The sequence below is a fragment of the Vipera berus genome (assembly GCF_964194415.1).
Source record: "Vipera berus genome assembly, chromosome: 8".
NCBI lineage: Eukaryota > Metazoa > Chordata > Lepidosauria > Squamata > Viperidae > Vipera > Vipera berus.
In genome coordinates, this window is record NC_138211.1 from 23,221,791 (window position 1) to 23,247,143 (window position 25,353).

At 47.4% G+C, this 25,353-nt stretch overlaps 1 protein-coding gene across 1 annotated transcript in view; it reads right to left on the reverse strand.

Moving 5' to 3' along the window:
* Nucleotides 1–2,338: 2,338 nt before the first annotated feature.
* NPC1L1 (NPC1 like intracellular cholesterol transporter 1) overlaps nucleotides 2,339–25,353 on the reverse strand; it is a 28,786-nt gene continuing 5,771 nt past the window's right edge. The window contains exons 4-19 of the mRNA XM_081333589.1: nucleotides 21,712–21,884; nucleotides 15,184–15,312; nucleotides 14,339–14,521; nucleotides 14,018–14,132; nucleotides 13,389–13,516; nucleotides 13,150–13,290; nucleotides 12,954–13,043; nucleotides 9,766–9,956; nucleotides 9,272–9,399; nucleotides 9,008–9,137; nucleotides 8,840–8,895; nucleotides 8,533–8,683; nucleotides 6,699–6,930; nucleotides 4,435–4,548; nucleotides 3,815–3,977; nucleotides 2,339–2,843 (exon numbers count right to left, since the gene is read on the reverse strand). Coding sequence (XP_081189715.1) covers nucleotides 2,710–2,843; nucleotides 3,815–3,977; nucleotides 4,435–4,548; nucleotides 6,699–6,930; nucleotides 8,533–8,683; nucleotides 8,840–8,895; nucleotides 9,008–9,137; nucleotides 9,272–9,399; nucleotides 9,766–9,956; nucleotides 12,954–13,043; nucleotides 13,150–13,290; nucleotides 13,389–13,516; nucleotides 14,018–14,132; nucleotides 14,339–14,521; nucleotides 15,184–15,312; nucleotides 21,712–21,884 — 2,258 coding nt within the window. The 3' untranslated portion in view covers nucleotides 2,339–2,709. The remainder of the gene's footprint in view (nucleotides 2,844–3,814; nucleotides 3,978–4,434; nucleotides 4,549–6,698; nucleotides 6,931–8,532; nucleotides 8,684–8,839; nucleotides 8,896–9,007; nucleotides 9,138–9,271; nucleotides 9,400–9,765; nucleotides 9,957–12,953; nucleotides 13,044–13,149; nucleotides 13,291–13,388; nucleotides 13,517–14,017; nucleotides 14,133–14,338; nucleotides 14,522–15,183; nucleotides 15,313–21,711; nucleotides 21,885–25,353) is intronic.

Consider the following 25,353-nt stretch of genomic DNA (forward strand, 5'->3'; position numbering starts at 1 on the left):
AAATAGGGTTGGTTTTAAAATGAGAGTAGCTACTCCCTGGATGTAGAGAGTGAGGAAGAGGAACGTGATGGAGATAAGCCAACTCTATTTCCATAGTAACAAGGGGTAAAACATTTTAAGTCCAGATAATTCAGATCAGATGTGGAAGTGGCTTGGGCAGACAGCACCTTAATTTACCAAACTGTAGCGAGAAGGAGGAGTTCCAGCATCATCAAACTTCCAGGGTTCTGTTTTATGGCCCATGTTACCTTCCCGTAGAATTGCTTTCTGGGGCTGGTCTGCCTAGCGGGGCTGACACTTGACAAATTTTGTTTATATATTTTTATTATATTAGTTAAAATACTTGGATACTTGACTACTCTTAACTAAGATGCCTTGGTGATGGTAATTCAAGCCCTGATTGCTATACTGTAGAACTAGCAAAATGTTCCATGAGAGAACCTGGAAGCTCCAATTAATCCAGAAGTATTTAACACTACTGAGAAGAGTCAGCTAGATTTTAAAGCAGCCTACATGATCAATGGATTAAACTAGAAGCTGATCCTGATACAGGAGGGGAAGTAACTTCAGTGACAGTGATCAGGTTTTGATTCAGAAGTTCTTTTCTTCCAGTTTTATCAGTAAGATCAAAAATTCCTCTCAAGAAAGCTACAGTTTAATTTAGGGAATATTTATTATACAGGCAGTCTCTGGGTTAAGAACATCTGTCTTATCGACAACTTGTACTTATAAATGGACTGCCTATTAGTAAAAATGCCAGATAGTATTCTGTGTCTTCGAGTCAACACACATTGAAGCCAGGCAAGGTTTTCATGAACTGCTGAAGCTGTGTGTTTTTAATTTATAGACTGTTTTCAGCAGTTTTCATAAGTACAGGTTCCAACTTAACATTGAAAATTGATTTAAGGCACACTGTCAGGGCCCATTTCAAAACCTCATCCTAAGAAAGCAGAACTCATGGAAGCAGTTTCTTCCAAAAGAAACATTTATTAGGAGAAGCTGATAGCAGGCATAATAGACAGGATCTGAGGGTTTCCCGCTCAGATCAATAGGTTAAAAGTGTTCCAAGTGAACCCCACCCTATAGTTCATCTGGTCAGTTCAAATGGGCCAATCCCCAGGTGTTTATTCTGTTGTGGGAAACAGAAGATAACACCAGGCTGTCTCAGGGTTGCAGCGATGTTTTGTCAGCTCTTCACACCTTCCCTTGCCAATGCGGAGATAACCCAGTTGCCGGAGGCACATTCCTTTCTTCTCCCCCCTCTTTCTAGCTGACATCAAGGGGTAAGATAGTTCACAGAGGAACTATGCAGAAACAGCAAAGTGTTACAATGTAGCAATAGAGGAAACCAAGGTAATAACCTGCAATGCTCTTCCTCCAGGAGTATGGCAGAACCCGGAAATGTAAAGAGAATAGAGTGAGTTAAAGAAAGAAAAGAGATCCCTTAGAATGTGGGTTCTGACACACACTTGAGAACACATCTCATTTTTAACCTGGGAATTGTCCTGACTGTTGTTTATGGAACTCAGGGTGACAAAACAAAACAAAAATCCAGCACTGAAGAACTGAGCATCAACCAGGTGTCCACAACTGTCCCCGGTAGAGACTTTTTTGGACAGAGAATTATCTGTTCAGTTTGGTTGCCAGGCCCAGATTGTTTGCCTGCTCTCCCTCGTTGATTAGGATTTCAGACGAGGTTCCCCCATTCTAGATGGAAACTAAATTCATGCAGTGTTGAACAGATACAGACAGAAGATTCTGAAGGGTCTTATTTTGGGGCATCAGCTGCTAGATATACACATGTATCACAGTTTCCTTGGCAAGCCCCTCTTGGTTTGGATATAGTCAGCAAAATTTGGCTTGAGAGCCAATTTGGTGTAGTGGTCAAGGCACCAGGCTAGAATCAGGAGACTGTGAGTTCTCCTCCTGCTTTTTAGTGGCAGGAGGAAAAGCTGCTGCCAAGGTGTTGGTCAGATAAAAGAGACCTGACTTGGGGCAAAAATGGAAAACTATTTTAGACAGATCCTTCCCTACTTCATATCCTCCTCCCCCTAAAGGGAATCTTGCAACATTCAGTGTTACAAGATTCTGTTACAAAAGGAAGATTCTTCTTTACAATAATCTTGTGCTGACTAACGGGCCCTGGTTTCCTAAAGGGCTGAGACTTGGGCATGAAGCCAGGCTCCAGGACAAGGACAGGGCAAGCAGCTTCCAAAGATTTTGCCAAGAAAGCTACAAGACATCCATCAGGAATCTTACCTGATAGTACGCTCATACACACACACATGCACACACAGAGACATGGCTTAGCATGTCATGTGAACCCAATGAGTTGTAGTTTTATTAAGTAATCTATTAGTAGTTTTATTAAGTAATCTATTGTTAAACCATGGCTTAGCACAATGTGTGTACTTGCGGCCAGCTGTAACTAACTCACTAGCTTGCCTTTATCCAGGATTTGTTGATGAAAGTCACACAATTGGCTAGGATAACACAGCATTCTAAGCCACAGATAAGTTATCTAATGGCCCAACGTGATATGTGAAACTAGCTCCTTGCATGCTGCAATTGAAAGCAGGAAGGCCTTGGCCTCCCCTCACTGCTGCTGTCCCACTCTGCTCAGGCTGGCTGCCGACGGGGCTGGCCTCTTGCCAAAGCTTCTCTCCTGCAGACTGATGTGGAGGCTTCTAGAGGCCAGCTTTGCCCAGGTCACAACTTGGGGCTGTAGCCGGGCTGTGATGCAGAGGTCTGGTCAATGTCAGGAGCTTCTTTGCCTTCCAAAGGGACGGATGGGGTGTTCATTCTTGGCTGCAGCTCTGGCCTTGCTTGACAGACCGAAGGCCCTGAGAAGAGAGCAGGGGAGTCAGGATGGAGCACAGAAGGACGCACCCGGGTGGGATGACGTCTCATCTCTCTGTAGGGCTCGGAGCTCGTGTGTTTTATTAATGCCCACAATCAGATTGAAGCTGCACATGTGAGATCAAGGCCAGTTGAGCAGCAGCCTCCCACCTGTCCTCTTCAGCAGCATTTCTGTCAGCTCTTTGACAGACACCAGACGGACATCATCTAGAACTAGAACTAGAACTAGAACTGCTTCTATTGTACCAACAGAGTCCTGCAACTCTGAAATGTGCCTCCCCCCCTCCCTCCCTCCTCCCTGCCTTTAACCTAAAGAGGAGAGTCAAATGTGAGCTGTTTTCTCACATTACATCCTGCAGATTTTCCCTTCCTCAAGGTTATTTGCACATCCCATTATAGTTTACAGCTCTTGAACAAAAATATATTATGTCTTTCTCCTCATTTGCTAGAGAGTCACAGGCACCAAATAATGAAAGCGCTACAAGGAGGCGGAATGCTGCTGATAAAATAATACCTAATCCTAGGAGCAGTTTGTCAGAGGAAGCCCTTGGCAAAGGGCCATTTCCTTTCCAGGATAGGTTCAGGGCAGCCTTTTGGATTCTGCTCCCCTCCAGCCTTCCTTCAGGGAAGAAGCCCTCCCTGTGCCACACCCCATTCTTCAGCATGCATGCACGCACACACGCACACAAACATACACATACACACACACACACACAGAGCCATTGACTAGGAGGCATTTCTGTTTTTTACTGTAACATGAAATGCAAACACACCTATAGCATGTTTCCTACTTCTGGTTTTTGAGCCAGGAGGAAAGTTCCAAATGGAAGACCAGGACAATAGACAGACCCTTTCAACAAGTCTGCAGAGGCAATTCATGGAGTGTGGAGAGCCTCCTTTGCTTTTATAGGGCAGAGAAGCCACAGGATCTGGGGAACAAGGAAGAGAAACGTACCAAAGTAGCTGAGGATGACAGGCAGAAACATCAGGCCGTGCAGTGTTCCTAGGAGTGTGATGATGAGGTTCAGGCGGAAGAAGAAGAGTTGGATCACTTGAGCCTTGGCAAATGCCAGGACCAGAATGCCTGGCAAGTTGGTCATTGCCACACCAGCAAACACCTACAAGAAGGGGAAGGGCACTCAGACTGGTGGGGATCAGGGCTGCTCCTAGGAATCTCAAGGGAAGAAATCCCTTTGCCCTGGAGAACATTGGATTGGCACACTTGAGATCACCCACCAGCACCACAGGTAATGGGAGCAACGGCTGACCCCATGGCTGCAAACTTGAGAAGTGAGAAGTGGTCATGCACAGCTAAGGCCAACCAGGCAATCGGAAAATAGCTGCTCCTTTGGGAAAGCTGCACTTGGCAGCTTCTGAAGCCTAAGCAATGTAGCCAGTGAACTGCAAGCAAGAGACCAATTGGGCTCAGAGCCTCAGAGTCCCTGGAGATGCCCAGAAGCAACAGCTATCGGAGCTGCTATCTCCAATCCCAGTGCCCACAATACGTGCCATTTGTGGCACACACATCCCTCCACCCCAGCTTATTTAGCCCCATTTTTGTCTCCTTCTCCTTACCGCACTTCCCATGTTGATTGTGGCTTCTCGGGAACGTTCTAGTTTGGTAGGTTGTTTGCTGATAGCAAATGAGTGGGTGATGTGGGAGACAAATTCCACAGAGATGCCCACTGCCTGCAGGAGAGTGGAGCAATTAGTAATGAAAGAACATCTGTTGCATATGCCATTGTTGTTCACCCATGCAAGAGTATTGCCAATCCTTTTTGTGGGAGAAGAGACAAAAAGGATCAGGGATTCTGTTATCAGAATTTTATTTCTTTCCAGCTTCAGAATGCAAATTCTGACTGAATGTTTGGAAAAAGCTTCTTCAGAGAAATAAATCTAACTCTACAGAGAAATGGTGGGTTCCCGTTCACTTGATAAGTTGAAGCAGAGGGTGGAAAGGAATGCTTGGCTCAACAGTAACTCTGAGACAGATCTAGGACTCCTACTGAATCACCACTTAAGTAGGAGCCAGCCATGTGCTGCAGCTGCCAAAAAAGCCAATCCAGTCCTTGGTTGCATCTACAGATGGATAGTATCAAAAGCACATGAAGTATTAGTATGACTTTTTGCTGCACTGGTAAGACCACACTTGGAATACCATGTCCAGTTTTGGTCACCATAATACAAAAAAGATGTTGAGTAGCTGAAAAGAGTGCAGAGGCTGCAACAAAGATGATTAGGGGATGAATTATATTTTTTATTTATTTTATTTTAATTCCATTTATATCCCGCCCTTCTCCGAAGACTCAGGGCGGCTTACAAGCTTAGCAGTAGCCTTCATTCTATGTATATGCCTGCTTGTTAGGGCTTTCACACACACCCCAAGCGGCATTATTACAAAGTCAGCTTATTGCCCCCAACAATCTGGGTCCTCATTTTACCTACCTCAGAAGGATGGAAGGCTGAGTCAACCTTGAGCCTGGTGGGATGCGAACCTGCACTAATTGCAGGCAGCTGGTGTTACTTAAGTAGGCATCAGCCCACTGCTCCACCATATGATGAACAATTGCAGGAACTGGTATATCTAGTCTAATGAAGAGAAGGACTAAATGTGACATGTTAGCAATCTTCCAATATTTGACGGGCTGCCACAGAGACGAGTGCTTCAGCCTATTCTCCTAGTCACGTGATGGCAGGACAAAAAAAGTGGTGGATGGAAGCTTATCAAAGAGAGATTCAACCTAGAATTAAGGGAAAATTTTCCAACAGAACAATTAACCAATGAAACAGCTTGCCTCCAGAAGTTGTGGGTGCCCCATTGCTGGAGGCTTTTTAAAAAAGATTGGATATTCATTTGCCTGGAATGGTATAGGGTAGGGGTAGGCAACCTCGGCTCTTTTATGACTCATGGACTTCAACTCCCAGAATTCCTGAGTCAGCAGCTGACTCAGGAATTCTGGGAGTTGAAGTCCATGAGTCATAACAGAGCCAGGTTGCCTACCCCTGGTGTAGGGTCTCCTGCCTGAGCAGAAGTTGGACACTAGAAGACCACAACATTCCTTTCAATCCTCTTACTCTTGTCCTATTTCTGACATTTTGGCAGCAAAGGTACACACAAAAGTCAAGGCTAGAGGCTGGAAAAGCCCAAAGGGGCAACATTGTGCAGAGAGGTACCAAGACAAAAGAAGAGGTGCAGTAAGTTTAGGGTAAAAGTAAAAAAATAATATGAAAGGAAAACCTAACTATTTCACCCTCTGTGTGAAAGACTGTGACTGAGGAAACCAAACAGGCCTGGAATTGGCTTAGCAGGAGCTGCTTAAGATCTCCCAGCAGCTGCAGATAAGGGAACATCCTTGAGGACAGAGAAGTGGAATCTTTGCAGACTGTAAGAAAAGTGAAGCTCTGCATCTTTGCAGCTCTGAGACAACAAAAAAGTCAAAAATCACACATCGATTTGAGTGCTGCCTTTCCTGCACTGAAAGGGATCCCAGACAAAAAGCTTCCATAGAAAATAAAAACAGTTCCTAGAGTGAGTTTTTAAAAGGCGCCATTCTACGGATTTCATACGTTTGGGGAAACACTGATGCTGCTTCTATTCTCATCTCATTTTTGTGAGGTCGATTTCTCCCTCTGCACGCAAATGTCCTTTTCCCTGTAATATCCTTCGCCTCCAGAAATCTCCAGTGAGAACCCTGGAAGAGGATACTCCAGAAAAATACTAAGCACAACCAGTGCAGGCTGCTTATTTTCAAAGCTAGGCACATCTGGCAAGACTGGTCCCAGCATGCCGTTGGTGCCTGTTCCCTCCCCCCGTACACAGCCAGGAGAGATGGGCTTACTGTGACCAAGTTGATGAGGGAGACGGCATTGTAGGAGATTCCCCAAAGATTCATGGCACCCACAGTGTCCACAATAATCATGATGATGGTAAGCAGATTAATGAAGGCTGAGCGCAGGTCCAGGCCCAGCAGGATGTAACAGACTGCAAAGGTGGGCACCAGGCACAGGGCCAAGTTGATGATGCCAACGGTGGTGATAGTCAGGTACTGCTCATAAAACACATAGGTGATTCTGTGGAAAGAGAAGTGGTTCGTGGAAAAGCCCACCACCCTCCCTGAGAAGGGAGATTAGAGATCATCTAGTTTAACCCCTACCCAGTTCAACCACAATATTTATAGTGTCCTTGACAGATAGTTATCCTGTCTCTACTTAAACACCCCAGGGAAGGAGAGTCTAACAACTCTCAAGGCTGTTTCCTTTGGTTCAACATCAGAATCAGAATCAGGATAGAGCTGGAAGGGACCTTGGAGATCTTCTAGTCCATCCCCCTGCTCAAAAAGAAGTCCCAATATCATTTCAGACAAGTGGCTGACCAATCTCTTCTTAAAAACCTCAAGTCATGAAGTGCCCATGTCTGAAGGCAAGCTGTTCCACTGGTTAATTGTCCTCACTGTTATGAAGTTTCTCCTTAATTCCAGGTTGCTTTTTTCTTTGGTCAGTTTCCATTCCTTGTTTCTTGTCTTGCCTTCTGGTGCTTTGGAAAATGAATTGACCCCCTCCTCTTTGTGGCAGCCTCTCAAATACTGGAATACTGCTATCATGTCCCCCTTAGTCCTTCTTTTCTTTAGACTGGCCATTCACAAATCCTGCAACCATTCTTCATGTGCTTTAGTCTCTAGGCCTTTAATCATCTTAGTTGCTCTTCCTTGTACGTTTTCCAAACTTTTTTCTAGTGTTGAACAAATCTACTTCCTTATAATTTAAACCTATTGTTTCTTGTTATCTTTTGGAATAATTTTGACAACCCTCCGCATGACAGCCCTTCAGGGACCTTGGAGAGTTGTTATACATCCCCACAGTCTTCTCTACACTTCAGCTTTCCTCATATTCTTTGATCCTCTCTCCAGGCCCCTCTTGCATTGACTGCTCTCCTTTGCAGTATCTTTTCTTTTTCAAGACTGTTCTCACTGACCTCAACTTTTCTGTCTGAACTGCTATCTCAGAGTGACAATATACCTCAAAGGAAGGGACTGAAATTGTCCAGATGTTGTGTGTCTGTCATCCTCAGCTGGATTATACCTTATCTCAACCTGCATGGTTCTTATGAACTTCCATGCAAAACAGTGCATTGAGGTCAGTCCTTTGAGGTCGGCCAGGTCAGGAAACAGGCTCTACACAAAGTATCAATATTATTTTATTTACTTGCCTTTGTTTATATCATGACTTTATTATTTTTATCAAGAACTCAAGGCAGCGAACATACCTAATACTCCTTTCTCCTCCTATTTTCCTCACAACGACAACCCTGCGAGGTGGATTGGACTAAGAGAGAAAGAGCGATTGGCCCAAAGTCCAGTCTCCAGCATTCCTTCTCCAAGGCCTTCACTATGGCTCTCTGCCATTTGGCAAATAAGGGCCTTTAAGCCTCAGGGCCTTTGCTCATCAGCCATGCCCATTGGCTGGTTCATGTCAGTAGAGGATCAGCTTTGGACTCTTCCAAGCAAAAACCAAGCCCAGTCACGATTTCACAGCTGGGACAGGTAGCCCTGAAGCTGCCTTAAGAGTAGATGGCTTCTGGATCCTTCTTGCCCCATGACGAGAGGCACTGCAGCCCTTTCCTTCCTCAGCTGCATCCCTCCCCATTCTGCCAGGTTTCTCCTTCCTGCAACCTACGTGTATGGGAAGACCTGGAAGTTTGGATCAGTGCCGGGGACTTCCCTCAAAGTAGCCGTAATATTAGCTGCCAGCTGCCGCATCGCCTTCAGCGCTGCCGTGTGCTGCTGAGAGTTCCTCAGGGGTGTGTGGTAGGCCATGAACCGGGAAGCTGTTGGGGACAAGAGAAGTGTTGTTCCATCCCCACCCCAGTCTTCCTCCAGAAATCACAGTCCCACCTCCAAAATTAGGCAGGATGACATAGAACTCAGGACTATTTGCTGCTGGCCCACATTGATAGTGCCTTCCTTCAATTTGGTCTACTCACCCAAGATCTGCCCATCAGAGCCCAGCCGCACCGATGTGTCATAAGCTCCAAGGCCCCTGTAGAGGGAGGAAGGGATGAATGCTACAGGAAGGCTGATGTCCCTCTGGACTGCATGGGCAAATGGTGCCAAATGGAAACAGACACGCAAGCCATGTTTGTGGCACTCACCCCTTGGGACAATTGAGGTTGGGTATGTCATGGAGGAACCAGGGCAGAAATTTGTTGAACTCTTCTGGGTTTGGCCGGAGGGTGCCTTGCAAGCTGCCCATGCATTTGGTGGAAGAGCAGGAAAAGGAGTCTACCAAAAGGAGACAAACTCTTGGACACTGCCCAGAGCCCCCCACACATTTTGCCACCTGCCCTGAGATGAGGTCAACTTTTGGTTTGTCCAATCCTGCCAGTTCCCGCCTCTCCCCATGCAGAGTTCCTTACTGATGGTTGAGGGACAGAACTTGCCCTTGTCAGGGCCAAAACTGTAAATGCGGCAACATTGGGATAAGGGGTTCAACCAGTCAATGAAGTCATCTACCCAGGAAGAAGCAGGAATGGCCAGAAAGTACCTGAAAGCACAAAGATAACTGAGGTCAGGACTGAGGGAAGGGCAGCCTCAACAGAAGCCTTAGCCAGCCTTAAACATCTGAGGTGCTTTTGATGCCTGAGTTTTAATCGATGCCACTCAGCCAAAGTGTTGAGTCTGGGACATGCTGGGCAATCACAAATGTGACTGAGCAGCTTTCTACAGCTCTGTGTCCTTACAGGCACATGTTTAAAAGCCATAAGGTACCCACGCTGTTACTTTGGCTTCAAACACTATTAGCATCTTTCATATGGAAAATTAAAAACAAAGTGTATTTTTTAGTAGAGGGAAGGCAAGCATAATGCAAAAAGTTTAATTTTGAGTTGAAAGCAGCTTCAAAGTGGCTTACTTCTCGGGGAACTTGGTGGCCATTTGGATCTTCTGCATCATGGAGTTATTATTACACCCAGAACTGGAACAGATGCCGTTCATTCCAGGCACCGTGGAGTAGTTGTAGCCACCAGTGGCAACAAAGAAGGTTGGGGCGCCCACCATAAAATATTGGTTGAAAAACTGGAAGAACTGCAGCATGTAGGAGTCCTGAAACAGCAAAGAAAAGAAAGGAAAAGTTTAGCCACCCCTTGGCCACATAATTTGCCTTTCTGAACATTTTCCAGAAATGCAGGATTGGTCAGAGAATGCCATTTCGTGGAATGGCTTCCTCAGGGTTGGTGGTTGAGTTCCCCAAACTTATAGTTTTGGGTGACTTCAACCTACCATCCCTGGGGGGATCATCTGAGTTAGCTCGGGAGTTCATGGCTTCCATGACGGCCATGGACCTGATGCAGGTTATTCAGGGCCCAACTCATGGGGGGGGGTCACACGCTCGATCTGGTTTTTCTATCCGGACGGTGGTTAGATGATCTCGGGGGGGGTCCCCAATTATTACACCCCTGTCATGGACCGATCATCATCTCCTGTGGTTGGTCTTCCGTTTTGCCACTCCCCGCCGTGGGGTTGTTGAGCCAATAAGATGGTTCCATCCTAGGCGCCTGATGGACCCTGAGCAGTTCCAGACGGCGCTGGGGCCCCCACCTGCCTCCTTTGCTCACAGCTCGGTTGATGCCCTAGTGAAAGCCTGTGAAAGGGCAGCCACAGAGGCACTCAACCAAGTTGTACCCATGCGGCCCTTGACCCGGCGCAGATCCCAATGGGCTCCATGGTTCTCCATGGAGCTCCGGGAGATGAAGCGTCGGAGACGGGGCCTAGAGAGCTGTTGGAGATCCAGCTGATCCGAATCCGACCGGTTACGACTAAGGTCGTTTACGAGAACTTATCTCGCGGCGATGAGGGTGGCAAGGTCTAACCACTTCGCCACTCTCATCGCATCCGCAGAAAATCGCCCGGCCGCCCTGTTTAGGGTAACTCGCTCTCTCCTTAATCGGGAGGTGAGGGAGGACTCCTTGCAGGGTCGAGCCGAGGAGTTTAGTCGATTTCTGTCGGACAAAATCGCTCAGATCCGGACCGGTCTGGACTCCGACTGGGCAGAGTCTGACGATGAGGATACGGGCAGCCTTGTCGATTTAATCTGGGAAGAGTTTGTTGGACCCGTGTCCCTCCTGGCTGACTTATGCGGCTCGGGATGGGACACGAGGCTGGCTCCAGGCAGTGATTACTGCTTCTTTGAGCGAGGGTAGCTTTCCCGCCACCTTGAAGGAGGCGGTGGTGAGACCCCTCCTCAAGAAGCCTGCCTTGGACCCAGCAATATTAAACAACTTTCGTCCGGTCTCCAACCTTCGCTTTCTGGCGAAGGTTGTTGAGAGCGTGGTGGCGCAACAGCTCCCTTTGTTCTTGGATGAAGCTGATTATCTAGACCCTTACCAATCGGGTTTCAGGCCCGGGTACAGCACGGAGATGGCATTGGTCGCGCTGGTGAATGATCTCTGGCGGGCTCGGGACCGGGGTTGCTCCTCTGTCCTAGTCCTTTTAGACCTCTCAGCGGCTTTTGATACCATCGACCATGGTATCCTGCTGCGATGTCTCAGGGGGTTAGGAGTGGGAGGCACAGTTCTCCAGTGGTTCTCCTCCTACCTTCTGGGACGTTCGCAGTCGGTGTTGGCAGGAGGGCAGAGATGAGACCTCTCATTTGTGGAGTTCCTCAGGGATCGGTTCTCTTGCCTCTCCTGTTCAACATCTACATGAAGCCGCTGGGTGAGATCATTCGTGGCTTTGGAGTTGGGTATCATCAATATGCTGATGATACCCAGCTTTTTATTTCGACCCCAAACCACCCCAGTGATGCCCTCGACGTGATGTCCCGCTGCCTGGAGGCGGTCCGGGTCTGGATGGGGAGGAACAGGCTTCGACTCAACCCTGACAAGACTGAGTGGCTGTTCGTGCCGGCATCCCGGGAAATTCCGATTATTCCATCTCTGGCCATGGGGGGTGAGCTATTACCCCCACGTAGATAGGGCTCGCAACTTGGGGGTCCTTCTAGATTCACAGCTCTCTTTTGAAGAGCATATTGGAGCTGTGACTAGGGGGGCCTTTGCCCAGGTTCGCCTGGTGCGCCAGTTGCGGCCCTATCTAGACCGGGATGCCTTGCGTACAGTCACTCATGCGCTCGTGACTTCTTGTCTAGACTACTGTAATGCTCTCTACATGGGGCTGCCCTTGAGGTCCACCCGGAGACTTCAACTGGTGCAGAATGCAGCCGTGCAAGTTGTCTTGGGGGTTTCCCGATACTCCCATGTTACACCTTTGCTCCGTGAGCTGCATTGGCTACCGGTTGCTCTCCGGGTGAGGTTCAAGGTGTTAGTGATGACTTACAAAGCCCTTCATGGCATGGGTCCGGATTACCTACGGCAACACCTGCGGCCGGCGTCAACTTCCCTCCGTCCAGTGCGCTCCCACAGAGAGGGCCTCCTCAGGGTGCCACCGATCAAAGAATGCCGATTGGTGGCCCCCAGGGGGAGAGCGTTCTCTGTGGGCGCGCCAGACCTATGGAACCGCTTACCGGTTGAGCTCCGGATGGCCCCCGACCTTCGCTCCTTCCGGCGCGATCTCAAAACCTTCTTTTTTGAACAAGCTGGCCTGGTCTGACGGGATGGGGTTGGGTTTTTTATAATTATTTTAATTTTTAATATGTATCAATTACTACGGGCATAGTTGTTTAATCACTTTTTAATTTTTGTATCCTGTTTTTTATTATGTATTGCCCTGTTCACCGCCCTGAGTCCTTCGGGAGAAGGGCGGTATACAAATTAAATTATTAAATTATTATTAAATTTTTCTCCATCAGTCAGGAGAGAGTTTAGCTGACTGTTCTACTGCCTGAACAAATGGTAGAAGGAAGATTAATGTAAAAATGCACTGAAATTCTATGTTTAACTGGTGAGTTGGTTGGTTTGCTTAGAATAAGATGTATGGCTTCATTCATTTCTCACTTAACTTTCTGCATCAGCCATAAACCATCCCAGGTATTGGTGCTTAAAATAGTTGAGAAGGAAGGCAGATTTTCTCAGGACAGGCCTCAGACAAGGGCAGGGGTGAACCGAGCCTCTCCTGCTGCTGGATCGGCCACTGTCCTCTGCTCACCTGGGGTACTGCCAGTTCTTGCTCCAAACCCACATCAATGTGGAACGTCAGGTAGATGCCAGCACAGAAAAGCAGGGCGAAGAGCAGCACCTAGAGATGGGAGAAAGTGCCAGAAGGAAAGCCGGGAGGTGGCTCCCTGTTCTGCTCATACCCCTCGACCCCCTTCCAAGCCATCCCGCCCAGGCAGGGCACTCACCACCAGAGCCCGGACTATGCTGCTGCCGAGCAAGGCTGGCGTGTAGATCTTGCGCATGAATGTGTGGAGGAGCCCCTCATATGGCTTCACGGGGTCACACTCAGCCAGGTGGAGGCAGCAGCAGAGATCGGCCTGAGAGGCCTGTGGGCAGAGGGACGGAGAGCTCATGGCTGGCTCTGCAGTAAAGATGCCCCCAGGAGCAGCTCAGCCCACCCCTTATGCCCTGCAACTGGCCTGACCTTCTGTCTGCGGATATCGAGGGACATCAACGCCACAAAGAGTGACATCTGGAGCAGGAAGACGAAGAAGACTGCCAGGGCTGCGGAGAGGGCAAAAGTCTGGACCGCAGGCATGGGAGTCAGGGCCCCTGGAAAGCCAGAGAAAGCGATACAATGGAAGGGATCACATGTGGGGCTCAGGTCAGATGAGGAGGCCCCAGCGTTCAGGACATTTAGTTTTACTTAGTTATCATCAATGCAATGAGCATGAACTTGGACAGACTCTAGGACACAGGAGGGCCTGGCATGTCTTTGGGGTTGCAAAGAGTTGGACACAACTTAGCAGCTGACAACAACAACAACTTATCTTCAGTCTGGCTAGTTTTGCATAATTTGGCTACTGATTTTTTTCAGCCTATAATAGTACCCTATTTCCTGAGTTAAACCTAATATCCTGAAATACATATTTTTAAGAATGGCATTCACGTGTCACAGAGAGCATCCTCCCAATGCTCCATCCACTTTGCCTGCAAGGTCTCCCCCCCAAAAGCCGGTCAAGGCTGCCAGGGGGTCATCAGCTATCCAGGGGAAATAGAATCTCTGGGCCAGGATGTGGGAGAGCTGCCTGAGCTGCCTCCAGCTTCACTCACCCAGGAAGAAGCAGATGACTTCAGAGAGGCTGCACAGGAGCATGCTGGGGGCAACCTTGCCCAAAGTGCGACCAAGGTGCTGCTCTGGGGTCTCCCCAGGCGCTGGCTGGGATTGCTGCAATGGCAGGGGAGGGGGTGAGAAAGACTGCCTGAGCGGCCACTCCAGCCTCAGCTGGGCAACACATACCCAGATTCAGTCTGGTCCAACAAGAGTGGTCCATTTCCATTGCTCCATTTGTCCTCCACACCCCAATTCAAAACGGGAGCTTTGGCTTGTTTTGGACAAGCCCCCCATCTTGGGGGATGGGGAGGCACTCGCACCTGGTGTCCCAACACAAAGATGAAGATATTATCAGCACCAACTGCCAACACCAGAAAGGGCACCACTTCGATAATGATGAGGGACGAGGGCAGCCCTACAAAGCTGTAGAAGCCCAAAGACGACAGCACAGCCCCCAGCACCACCACGATGCCTCCCAGAGCAAGAGTCACCTTGGCGTCCACCTGAAAAGAAGAGGGTGAGGGAAAGCCACAGCCCCAGCAGATCCCACCTTTTCCTCCCCCGAATGGCCCGAAGTGCATAAGTGGGCATTAAGGAGGGAAATCCCCGAGGGGTCCCCACAGACCGGGGGAGCAACACACGAGCCGAAACCTCCCCTCCCTTGGGGTCAGGAAGAAACCCCTTTTCAGCCTGCCTTAGACAGGAAACCGACTAGATAGGTGAATTCTGCTTTATCCTAAGGCTACTTTAACAGAATCTTGCAAGTCTGAAAGATTTCCTGCCTCCACTTTTAGCCACTTGATCCATTAGGCGGGTTTCTTCCTCTGGCTGTTAAGCCACTGGGGGTTCCTCCGTTGCTTGCTGATTGTTCCATGGACAGCATCTCTTTCCTTTCTCTTCCCCACAGGTCATCCACACACATTCCATTACAGTCAGAGGAAACCAGCCCCAGGAGAATTGTGAACTCTGGCCTAGTCAATTTTTTGTACCCCCAGAATTGCGCTGGATGGAAATCACACTGAAATGGGACAGCTAACAATAAATGGAGGCAACTGAGGCAGAGGCAACAGCTGTCTCCTTAATCAAATCATTTAGAAATAGCAAGATCCAGTGTGTGTGTGTGTGCGCGCGCGCACATGCCTGTCTTTCTGTCTTTCCATCCTACCAAGATGTTCCTGCAGCTGGAGTATTCTCCGAGGGCCACCGTGATGTATATGAAGATCACCAGATAGCTGACAGCAAAGATGGGGAGGTCTTCCCATGTGGTTCTGCTCACTTCATCCTCGAGAGAGCGCTGCAGTTGTGGGAACAGAAGGAAAGTTGAATTGGCTCCAGTGGGAAAATCAGATAGCAATAGACCAAGTTAGCTCAGCATTTGTAACTTTACACATCCACTTTTAGCTTTTCTTATCATTCTTGGTTGGTTCTGAATAAATGAAAATCAACTGCAAATGGAAGGGAATCCTTAATGTCAACAAAGTTATCTGCACAGTCAAAGAAACAGTATTTCAAAGCAGGCTTCCCATAACTATTTCTTTAGGTTAGTATCAGGCTGGGGTTACATTCTTGCAATCTGCTAACCTTGGCTAGTTCTGAGCCTTATTTAATTTTTCATGATGTGTTTGCTCTGCAAAAACAATCTATTTGGTTCATTTATGTATTTTGAAAACCTAGAAAATGAGTTCAAAGATACCAACTTAAATATTCTGTGTGAAAAACTAAAAAGAGTTGTTTAAATGAACTTCATTTTGTTTCTGTTGCTTTGTCCACAAAAAGAGTAAGTAACAAACTTCTAAAATTAAAATGCCTGCACTCTTCCAATCTTTGTTGGCAAAAGTACCCCAGAAAGAAGATGGGGGATTTGATGAGCTGGCATCAAAATGACCTCCCTGAAATTCTTGGATGCCAACTAGCAAGAACTGGCCAGGTCTTTCTTGTTCTCTTAGCACAGAGCTATTAAGCCAAGGCTAAATATGGTCCTGGATCCAGACAGCTTAAGCTATACTGATTTCCCAGATAAGCTCCGAGGACATTGCTACCACTTCTCTCTGTGGGGAAATGGTTGACCGCAAGCTCTACAGTTTATTGGGGGCTAACAGAAGAAGCCACCTGTATTGGGCAGCCTAAACTGCCACTTTCCCCTTCATGGATTACTGCCTTGTTGTGGCGAAGGGGCTTGCGTAATTCAATGAAGCTATGAGCTATGCTGTGCAGGGCCACCCAACACAGAAACGTCATAGCAGAGAGTTCTGACAAAACGTGATCCACTGGAGAAGGAAATGGCAACCCACTCCAGTATCTTTGCCATGAAAACCCTATGGATAGTTCCAAAAGGCAAAACGATATGACGCTGGAAGATGAGCCCCTCAGGTCGGAAGGTGTCCAATATGCTACTGGGGAAGAGCAGAGGGCTAGTACTAGTAGTGCCAGAAAGAATGAAGTGACTGGGCCAAAGCCAAAAGGATGCTCAGCTGTGGATGTGTCTGGTGGTGAAAGGAAAGTCCGATGCTGTAAAGATTTTTTTTCCATAGGAACCTGGAATGTAAGATCCATGAATCAAGGAAAGCTGGACATGGTCAAACAAGAGATGACAAGACTAAACATTGACATCTTAGGTATCAGCGAACTAAAATGGACAGGAATGGGTGAATTTAATTCAGATGACCATCAGGTATACTACTGCGGGCAAGAATCCCTCAGAAGAAATGGAGTAGCCTTCATAGTCAATAAAAAAATATGAAAAGCAATACTGGGATACAATCCTCAAAATGACAGAATGATCTCAGTTCGAATCCAAGGCAAACCATTCAATATCACAGTAGTCCAAGTCTATGCCCCAACCACCAGTGCTGAAGAGGATGAAATTGACCGGTTCTATGAAGCCCTACAGCACCTTATAGAACTAACACCCAAAAATGATGTCCTTATCATCATGGGGGATTGGAATGCTAAAGTAGGAAACCAAAAGATAAGCGGAATAACAGGCAAGTTTGGCCTTGGAGTACAAAATGAAGCAGGGCACAGGCTGATAGAATGTTGTCAAGAGAATACGATGGTCATAGCAAACACTCTTTTCCAACAACCCAAGAGACGGCTTTACACATGGACATCACCAGACGGTCAACACAGAAATCAGATTGACTATATGCTCTGCAGCCAAAGATGGAGAAGCTCTATACAGTCAGTAAAAACAAGACCAGGAGCTGACTGTGGCTCAGACCATGAGCTTCTTGTTGCAAAGTTTAGGCTTAAATTAAAGAAAGTAGGGAAAAGCGCTAGGCCAGTCAGGTATGAATTAAATCATATCCCTGTTGAATATACAGTTGAGGTGACAAATAGATTTAAGGAATTGGATCTGATAGACAGAGTGCCTGAAGAACTATGGACAGAGGTTCGCAACATTGTACAACAGGTAGCAACCAAAACCATCCCAAAGAAAAAGAAATGCAAGAAAGCAAAATGGCTGTCTGAGGAAGCTTTGCAAATAGCTGAGGAAAGGAGGGAAGCGAAAGGCAAGGGAGAAAAAGAAAGATACGCCCAATTAAATGCAGAATTCCAAAGAATAGCTAGAAGAGATAAGAATGCCTTCTTAAATGAACAATGCAAAGAAATAGAAGAAAACAATAGAATAGGGAGGACCAGAGATCTTTTCAAGAAAATTGGAGAGATGAAAGGAACGTTTCATGCAAAAATGGGCATGATAAAGGACCAAAATGGCAGGGACCTAACAGAGGCAGAAGAGATTAAGAAGAGGTGGCAAAATTACACGGAAGAACTATACAAGAATGAGCTTAACGTCCCTGATAATCACAATGAGGTGGTCACTGACCTCGAGCCAGACATCCTAGAATGTGAAGTGAAGTGGGCCTTAGAAAAGCTGAGCAACAACAAAGCTAGTGGAGGTGACAGTATTCCAGCTGAGCTATTCAAAATCTTAAAAGACGATGCAGTAAAAGTGCTACACTCAATTTGCCAGCAAATTTGGAAAACTCAACAGTGGCCACAGGATTGGAAAAGATCAGTTTACATTCCAATTCCAAAGAAAGGCAGTGCCAAAGAATGTTCAAACTATCGCACCATTGCACTCATTTCTCATGCTAGTAAAGTTATGCTTAAAATTCTACAAGCTAGACTCCAGCAGTATGTGGATCGAGAACTACCAGAAGTACAGGCAGGATTTCGAAGAGGCAGAGGAACTAGAGATCAAATTGCTAACATACGCTGGATCATGGAGAAAGCTAGAGAGTTCCAGAAAAACATCTACTTCTGCTTCATTGACTATGCTAAAGCCTTTGATTGTGTGGATCATAACAAACTCTGGCAAGTCCTTAAAGAGATGGGCATACCAGACCATCTTATTTGTCTCTTGAGAAATCTATATGCGGGCCAAGAAGCAACAGTGAGAACTGGACACGGAACCACTGATTGGTTCAAAATTGGGAAAGGAGTCCGGCAAGGCTGTACACTGTCGCCTTGCCTATTTAACTTATATGCAGAACACATCATGAGAAAGGCAGGGCTAGATGAATCAAAAGTTGGAATTAAGATTGCCGGAAGAAACATCAACAACCTAAGATATGCAGATGATACCACTCTAATGGCAGAAAGTGAAGAACTAAAGAGCCTCTTGTTGCGAGTGAAGGAGAGTGCAAAACTTGGGTTGAAACTAAACATTAAGAAAACCAAGATCATGGCATCTGGCCCTCTCAATTCCTGGCAAATAGATGGGGAAGAAATGGAGGTAGTGACAGATTTTATTTTCCTGGGCTCCAAGATCACTGCAGATGGGGACTGTAGCCAAGAAATTAAAAGACGCTTGCTCCTTGGGAGGAAAGCCATGGCAAATCTAGACAGTACACTAAAAAGCAGAGACATCACTCTGTCAACAAAAGTGCGTATAGTCAAGGCTATGGTCTTCCCAGTTGCAATGTATGGCAGTGAAAGCTGGACCATAAGAAAGGCTGAGCGCCAAAGAATTGAAGCCTTTGAACTATGGTGCTGGAGAAGACTCCTGTGAGTTCCTTGGACTGCAAGGCGATCAAACCGGTCAGTCCTAGAGGAGATCAACCCTGACTGCTCTCTAGAAGGCCAGATCCTGAAGCTAAAACTCAAATACTTTGGCCACCTGATGAGAAGGAAGGACTCACTGGAGAAGAGCCTAATGCTGGGAAAGGTGGAGGGCAAGAGAAGAAGGGGACGACAGAGAATGAGGTGGCTGGATGGAGTCACTGAAGCAGTAGGTGTGAGCCTAGATGGACTCCAGAAGATGGTAGAGGACAGGAAGGCCTGGAGGAACATTGTCCATAGGGTCGCGATGGGTCGGAAACGACTTCGCAACTAACAACAACAAAACTGCCACTTTATATGTTTTCAGGTATTGCCCTTCAATGCCCTCTGGAAAGGGGGGGGGACAAAACCTCTTGGCACCTGGAGAAGCGGCAGCCCAAAGCTTCTCCCCCTACTTGTCTCACTATGAAGGAAAGACAAGAAACAACGGATGGAAACTAATCAAGGAGAGAAGCAACCTAGAACTAAAGAAATTTCCTAACTGAACAATTAACCGATGGAACAGCTTGCTGTCAGAAGTCACTGGAGGTTTTCAAAAAGAGACTGGATAACCATTTGTCTGCAATAGTAATGGGTCTCCTGCTCGAGCAGGGGGTTGGACTAGAACACCTCCGAGGTCCCTTCTAATGCTATTATTCTGTGTTCTATGAAGGTTGAAAAAGAAACAACTGTGGCCATAGCCTAAAAATGAATCAAGCAGAGAAGACAAATGCCAGGAATCTCAAGAAGATCCCCATTAAAAGGGATAAGGAGGAAGCAAAGGGGCTGCCAAGGAACATCAGCAGGCAACAGACCACCGAGGCTGGCTTTGGAGTGCAAGGAACCCCACCCGCTCACACTTGGGATCCACAAGAAGGCCTTGGCAGGAGTGGGGGGGGGGTATAAAAGGAGTCTTCATGCTCTTGGAGTCCAGCTTTGGCAGCTTTCCTTTCTCCAGCAAGTGCCTGGCTAGCCTAGTGGAGCAGGAGCAGACAGACAGTGGGTGAAGGGAGAGCAATTTCCTTCTTCCATGGGAAAAGCTGTGCTGTGCCTTCAATTTGGTAAATTTCTGCATGTTCAGTTAAAAACCTGAGCATCTCAGTGGTCATTTGAAAGCGACAGGCCAGTACTCTTGACTGTCGACCAGGGCTGGCAAGCTGGTTGGGGGTGGGGGTGGTATGCAGAATCTGCAAACCTGAACAGGCTGCCAGGTGGAGCCAGGGGCTGTAAGTCACATGTGGGACTTGCCACAAAGGAAAACCTGGGGGAGGAGGGCTTGACTAGGGCCAGTTCTCCAATCCCCCAAGGGATGGTCGGGGCTCAGAAATGTGAACTTTCAAACTGCAGAAAACATCCTGCACTCTTGACTTGCTCCTAGTGCAGTAGAGGGCAAGTCAAAATAACATTTTTCTTATTACTCTGTTTCCAACAACCATAAAAATCCTAAAGAAACTAAAAAAATCCTTGTTAAAAATGGTTTGTTCTCTTCCAGTATAACTTGGAGAGCCAGTTGACATGGCAGACCAGAAGGCTGTGAGTTCTAGTCCTGCCTAAGGCAGAAGCAGCCAGCTGCATGTCTCTGGGCTAGACCTTTCCTCTATTCCAGGAAGAAAATCTTGCCCTGGAAACTGTGGCAGTTGCCAGAAGTCAAGACTGATTCAAAGAGACACACCAACCCTCCAAAGCAAATCTTGATTGCAATAACTCCATCTACATAATCAGCTTTTATTTGAACACTCTGAAAAGGAAACCAGAACATCTTTCTTAAAATCCAGTGACAGACTTTGAAATAATCTTTTGCTTGCACAACTCAGGGTGGAGCAAAATCTTAAGCTAGCAAGAGCAGTGGTCCCCAACCTTTCCGGCTTTGCAGACCAGCCTGTGTGTTCATGTGTGGGAGGGGTTATGACTGCCGCTCATGCTAATGGAGCTGTGCACGCACAGTCACTTGTGCAGCCCAATTGTGAATGGGCTGTGGCCTAGTACTAGGCTGTGGTTCAGGGATTGGGGACCCCTGAGCCAGAGGACTTTTTCTTTTTGTCCCCTCAGTGTGGGAAAGACTGGGCCCACCAAGACCCATATCAAAGATGGTCAAATTATGATGTATCACTGAAATACATTTGCCCGAAGAGCTTTTTCTGCTTCTGCTGCCTCTCTGGGACCCAGGAAGTTGGTTTGATTGCTGAAAGCAGCTTTCCCCGCGCATGACAAAAGGTGGAGGCAGGTGGGTAACTGGAGGTTCTGTTCACATTTGTCCCAGCATCACCATGTGTGCAACAGACACGGGTCATTTTAAAAGCGTAGAGGGAGCCTTCAGGACCTCCTAAAATGCAGCTAAGTAACAGTTTCTAATGTGCGTAGTTTTATCATTTTATTATGGATTTTATGCTGTTTTTATTTTTGATTGGGAACTGCCCAGAGTTGGTCATAAGGTGGGCAGCTACATCAATGGTTCAAATAAAACCATAGATAATATATGTGCCTTTCCCAAGGAATTCTACTGTATTCAGAACCTGGAATTGTGCCAGCACTGAGACACTTTTCGCCCCGGTCTCCCTTACTGGCTTCCCAGGGCTGAAAATCCAGTCTGAATCCCTACAGCTGGATTCAGACTCCCAAGCAGAAGAGGGACAGTGGCACTCATTACCTCTGCCATGTAGGCGATGGCATATGTCTCGGTGTGATTTTTCTGAAATTCCTGTACCACCTTTAGGAAATGCTTCTCCCACAACAGCACAAAGTCAGAACGTGGGTCACTGGAGAGAAAGTTGTTCAAGGAGAAGGTGAGGATGAGAGCTTCTGCTTCGGAGTACTCCAACCCTGCCAAGCATAGAGAAAAGTCACCAAATGCCGGAGAGGCAGACGCACCTTCTCATTACAACCAATGCTTCCAATGGAGTCCCCAGGCCAGTGAGGACAAGGGCCCACCCACCCCCAAGAGGAAGCCCAAAGAGGCCCAGATCGGGCCCTGGGTTCTAGCTGGTCCTGTTAGAAAATGGCTGGTGGGAAATACATGGACCAGATTATTCTGGACTCCCATTTCTCATCAGAATAAGTTGCAAACTCTACTTTAGCCCTGATTCTAAAAAAGCTACTTTTCAGCCTTTCAGGATTCTAATTCACACAAAAAGACCTCACAGCCCTTAGTGCAGGGGTTGGCAACCTGAAACAGTGAAAGAGCCACTCGGAACCGGTTCCATCACACACACAAAAAAGTGGGAGCTGCAAAATGGGCGTGTGCATGTGTGCATGCATGCACATGCGCAAAACAAGTACCAGCTCTGCCCCCATTTCTTTCAAACATGAAGGCAGCAACTCTCCAAACAGGGCACCAGAAGTTTGGAGAGTTGCTGCCTTCACATTTTGGAGACCTGCGTAGCTCTCTAAACGTCCGGCACCCCATTTGGAGAGCTGCTGCCTTCTTCCGCATTTCTTTCAAATGCGGAAGAAGGCAGCAGCTCTCCAAACGGGGCGCCGGAGGTTTGGAGAGCTGCGCAGGTCTCCAAACCTCCGTGGCCCTGTTTGGAGAGCTGCTGCCTTCGTCCGCATTTGAAAGAAATACGGATGAAGGCTGCTGCCAATCAAAGGCAGCTCTCCAATCCTCCGGCGCCCCGTTTGGAGAGTTGCTGCCTTCATGTTTGAAAGAAACGCGGAAGAAGGTAGCAGCTCTCCAAACGGGGCACCGGAGGTATGGAGAGCTGCGCAGGTCTCCAAAACGCGAAGGCAGCTCTCCAAACGGGGCTGCAGAGGCTTGGAGAGCTGCCTTCTTCCACGTTTCTTTCAAACACGAAGGCAGCAACTCTCCAAACGGGGCGCCGTTTCTTAAAAAAGCGGACGAAGGCAGCAGCTCTCCAAACGGGGCCGCAGAGGTTTGGAGAGCTGCGCAGCTCTCCAAACCTCCTCCGCCCGTTTGGAGGTCTGCTGGCTTTGTCCATGTTTGAGGAAGCCAGCAGCCCTGCAAACGGGGAGGAGGAGGTTTGGAGAGCTGTGGGCGCAACTCTCCAAACCGCCGTCAGCCGTTTGGAGATCTGCTGGCTTTCTCAAACATGGACGAAGCCGGCAGCCTTGGAAACAGGGCAGAGGAGGTTTGGAGAGCTGTGCACGCAGCTCTCCAAACCGCCGTTGCCCCATTTGGAGAGCTGCTGCCTTCGTTCGCATTTCTTTTGGCCCCGAAAGGCATCAGCTCTCCAAACCTCCACCACCCCATTCTCTCAATGGGACTTTTTTGCAGAATGGCAGAGGAGGACTGGGAGCCGCATGGGACGGCTGCCGCATGCGGCTCTGGAGCCGCGGGTTGCCGACCCGTGCCTTAGTGGTTAAGCTCAGAATTAGTGATGGACCACAAACGTCACACCTTGTCACAGAAGAAAACAACAGTCGTTGTGTGAAAGTTTTCCCTGTGAAAGTTTTAAAGTTTTCCCTGTGAAAACTTTAAAGCCACTGTCTCTATTTCTGCTTTTCCTTATTTTCCTCCCTGCCCAAATGCAATGAAATACACTGACAAGCATTCCTTTTTTTTCTGTTTGACCAGCTGCTGCGTTGCCATCTGTTTCTGCTTCCCATCCTGTCCAGTTTTCATATTTTTTTGACAATGTAAGAATAAGAATAGAAGGGACGCGGTGGCTCAGTGGGTTAGGACGCTGAGCTTGTCGATCAGATGGTTGGCAGTTTGACAGGTCAAATCTTGAGTGCCACATAACAGAGTGAGCGCCTGTTATTCGTCCCAGCTTTTGCCCACCTAGCAGTTCGAAAGCACGTAAAAATGCAAGTAGAAAAATAGGGACCACTATGGTGGGAAGGTGCACCTTTGGCGTCTAGTCATGCTGGCCAAATTACCACGGAGACATCCTCAGACAAGCGCTGGCTCTTCGGCTTTGAAACGGAGATGAGCCCCGGCCCCTAGAGTCGGAAACGACTAGCACGCATGTGCGGGGGAACCTTTACCTTTACCTTTAGAATAAGAATAGAATAGAGCTGGAAGGGACCTTGGACCTCTAGTCCAGCCCCCCCACTCGAGCCGGAGAGCCTATTCCATCTTGTCCAGCCTCTTCTTGAAAACTTCCAGGGATGGAGCACCCACAATCTCTGGGGGCAAAGCTGTTGTTGCCAAGAAAAATCTTCAGCCTCTTGTACAGGAAGTCCTCGACTTACGACCCCACAACTGAGTCCAAAATTGATGTTGCTGAGTGAGACCTTCGTTATGTGGTTTTTGCCCCATTTTACAATTTTTCTTGCTACAGTTGTTAAGGGAATCACTGCAGGTGTTATGTTAATAACATGGTCGTTAAGTGAATCTGGCCTCCCCATTGACTTTGCTTGTCAGAAGATCACAAAAGGGGACCACACGACCCCAGGATGCCACAACTGCCATAAACCTGAGTCAGCCGCCAAGTGTCTCAACCTTGACCATGTGACCATGGAGATGGTCATAAGTGTGAAAAATGGTTATAAAGTCACCCCCTTCACCTCTCTTGTAACTTTGAATGGTCATCAAATAAACTGTTGTAAGTCAAAGACTAGACTGCAGTTGCAGGTAGTCCTTGATTTACAACTATTCATTCAGTGACCAACTGAAGCCAACAAAGGCACTGAAAACAGTGGCTGAATGACCATCTCTCACACCTCGACTGTTGCAGCATTCTCACAGTCAAATTTGTTTTGCTCTAAATCTTAAACATTAAGATTTCTTTTTGAACTGCTGATAAATCTTTTCTCTGTCTCTGCTGCTAATAACCTGTGGCACTTATTCTGCACTGACTTTTCTGTAAGAACCCGAGATTCATTGCAAATTCATTGTGATAAAATTCTCCAACTGAGTATGAGTGGTCCTTTCTTTCTACACATATACTTTCTAGAAAAGCATATTTTTAATCATTTTTTTCTCCCATTGCTGCTGTTTCATATCTCCATAGGCAGATGGCCAGTGGGTTCTTTCTCACAACTGTGTTAGTGCATTCTGAAAAATAGATAGATACCAGTTGCACCACTCCTGCAATTGAGCATCGCTGCACCTTGGCAAACTAGTCCTGCAGTGCCATCTGGGACCTACCATAACAGTGGCGGGATGGGAGGGCTATGTCCCACTTCTCCCAGGTCAACCAGATGGGAAACGCAACCCGATGAGCTAATTCTACTTTACTGTAAAGTTACATTAACAAACTTTGCAAGTCTGAAAGTACAGATCCCCCACCTTCTCTTTTCTCAGCCTGATCCTTGAGAGTTAGGGTCGTTCCTAAGTTCCTTTCTCTGCCAACTAAGGTCAGGGGGCTCCTCCTCCTCTTGCTGATGT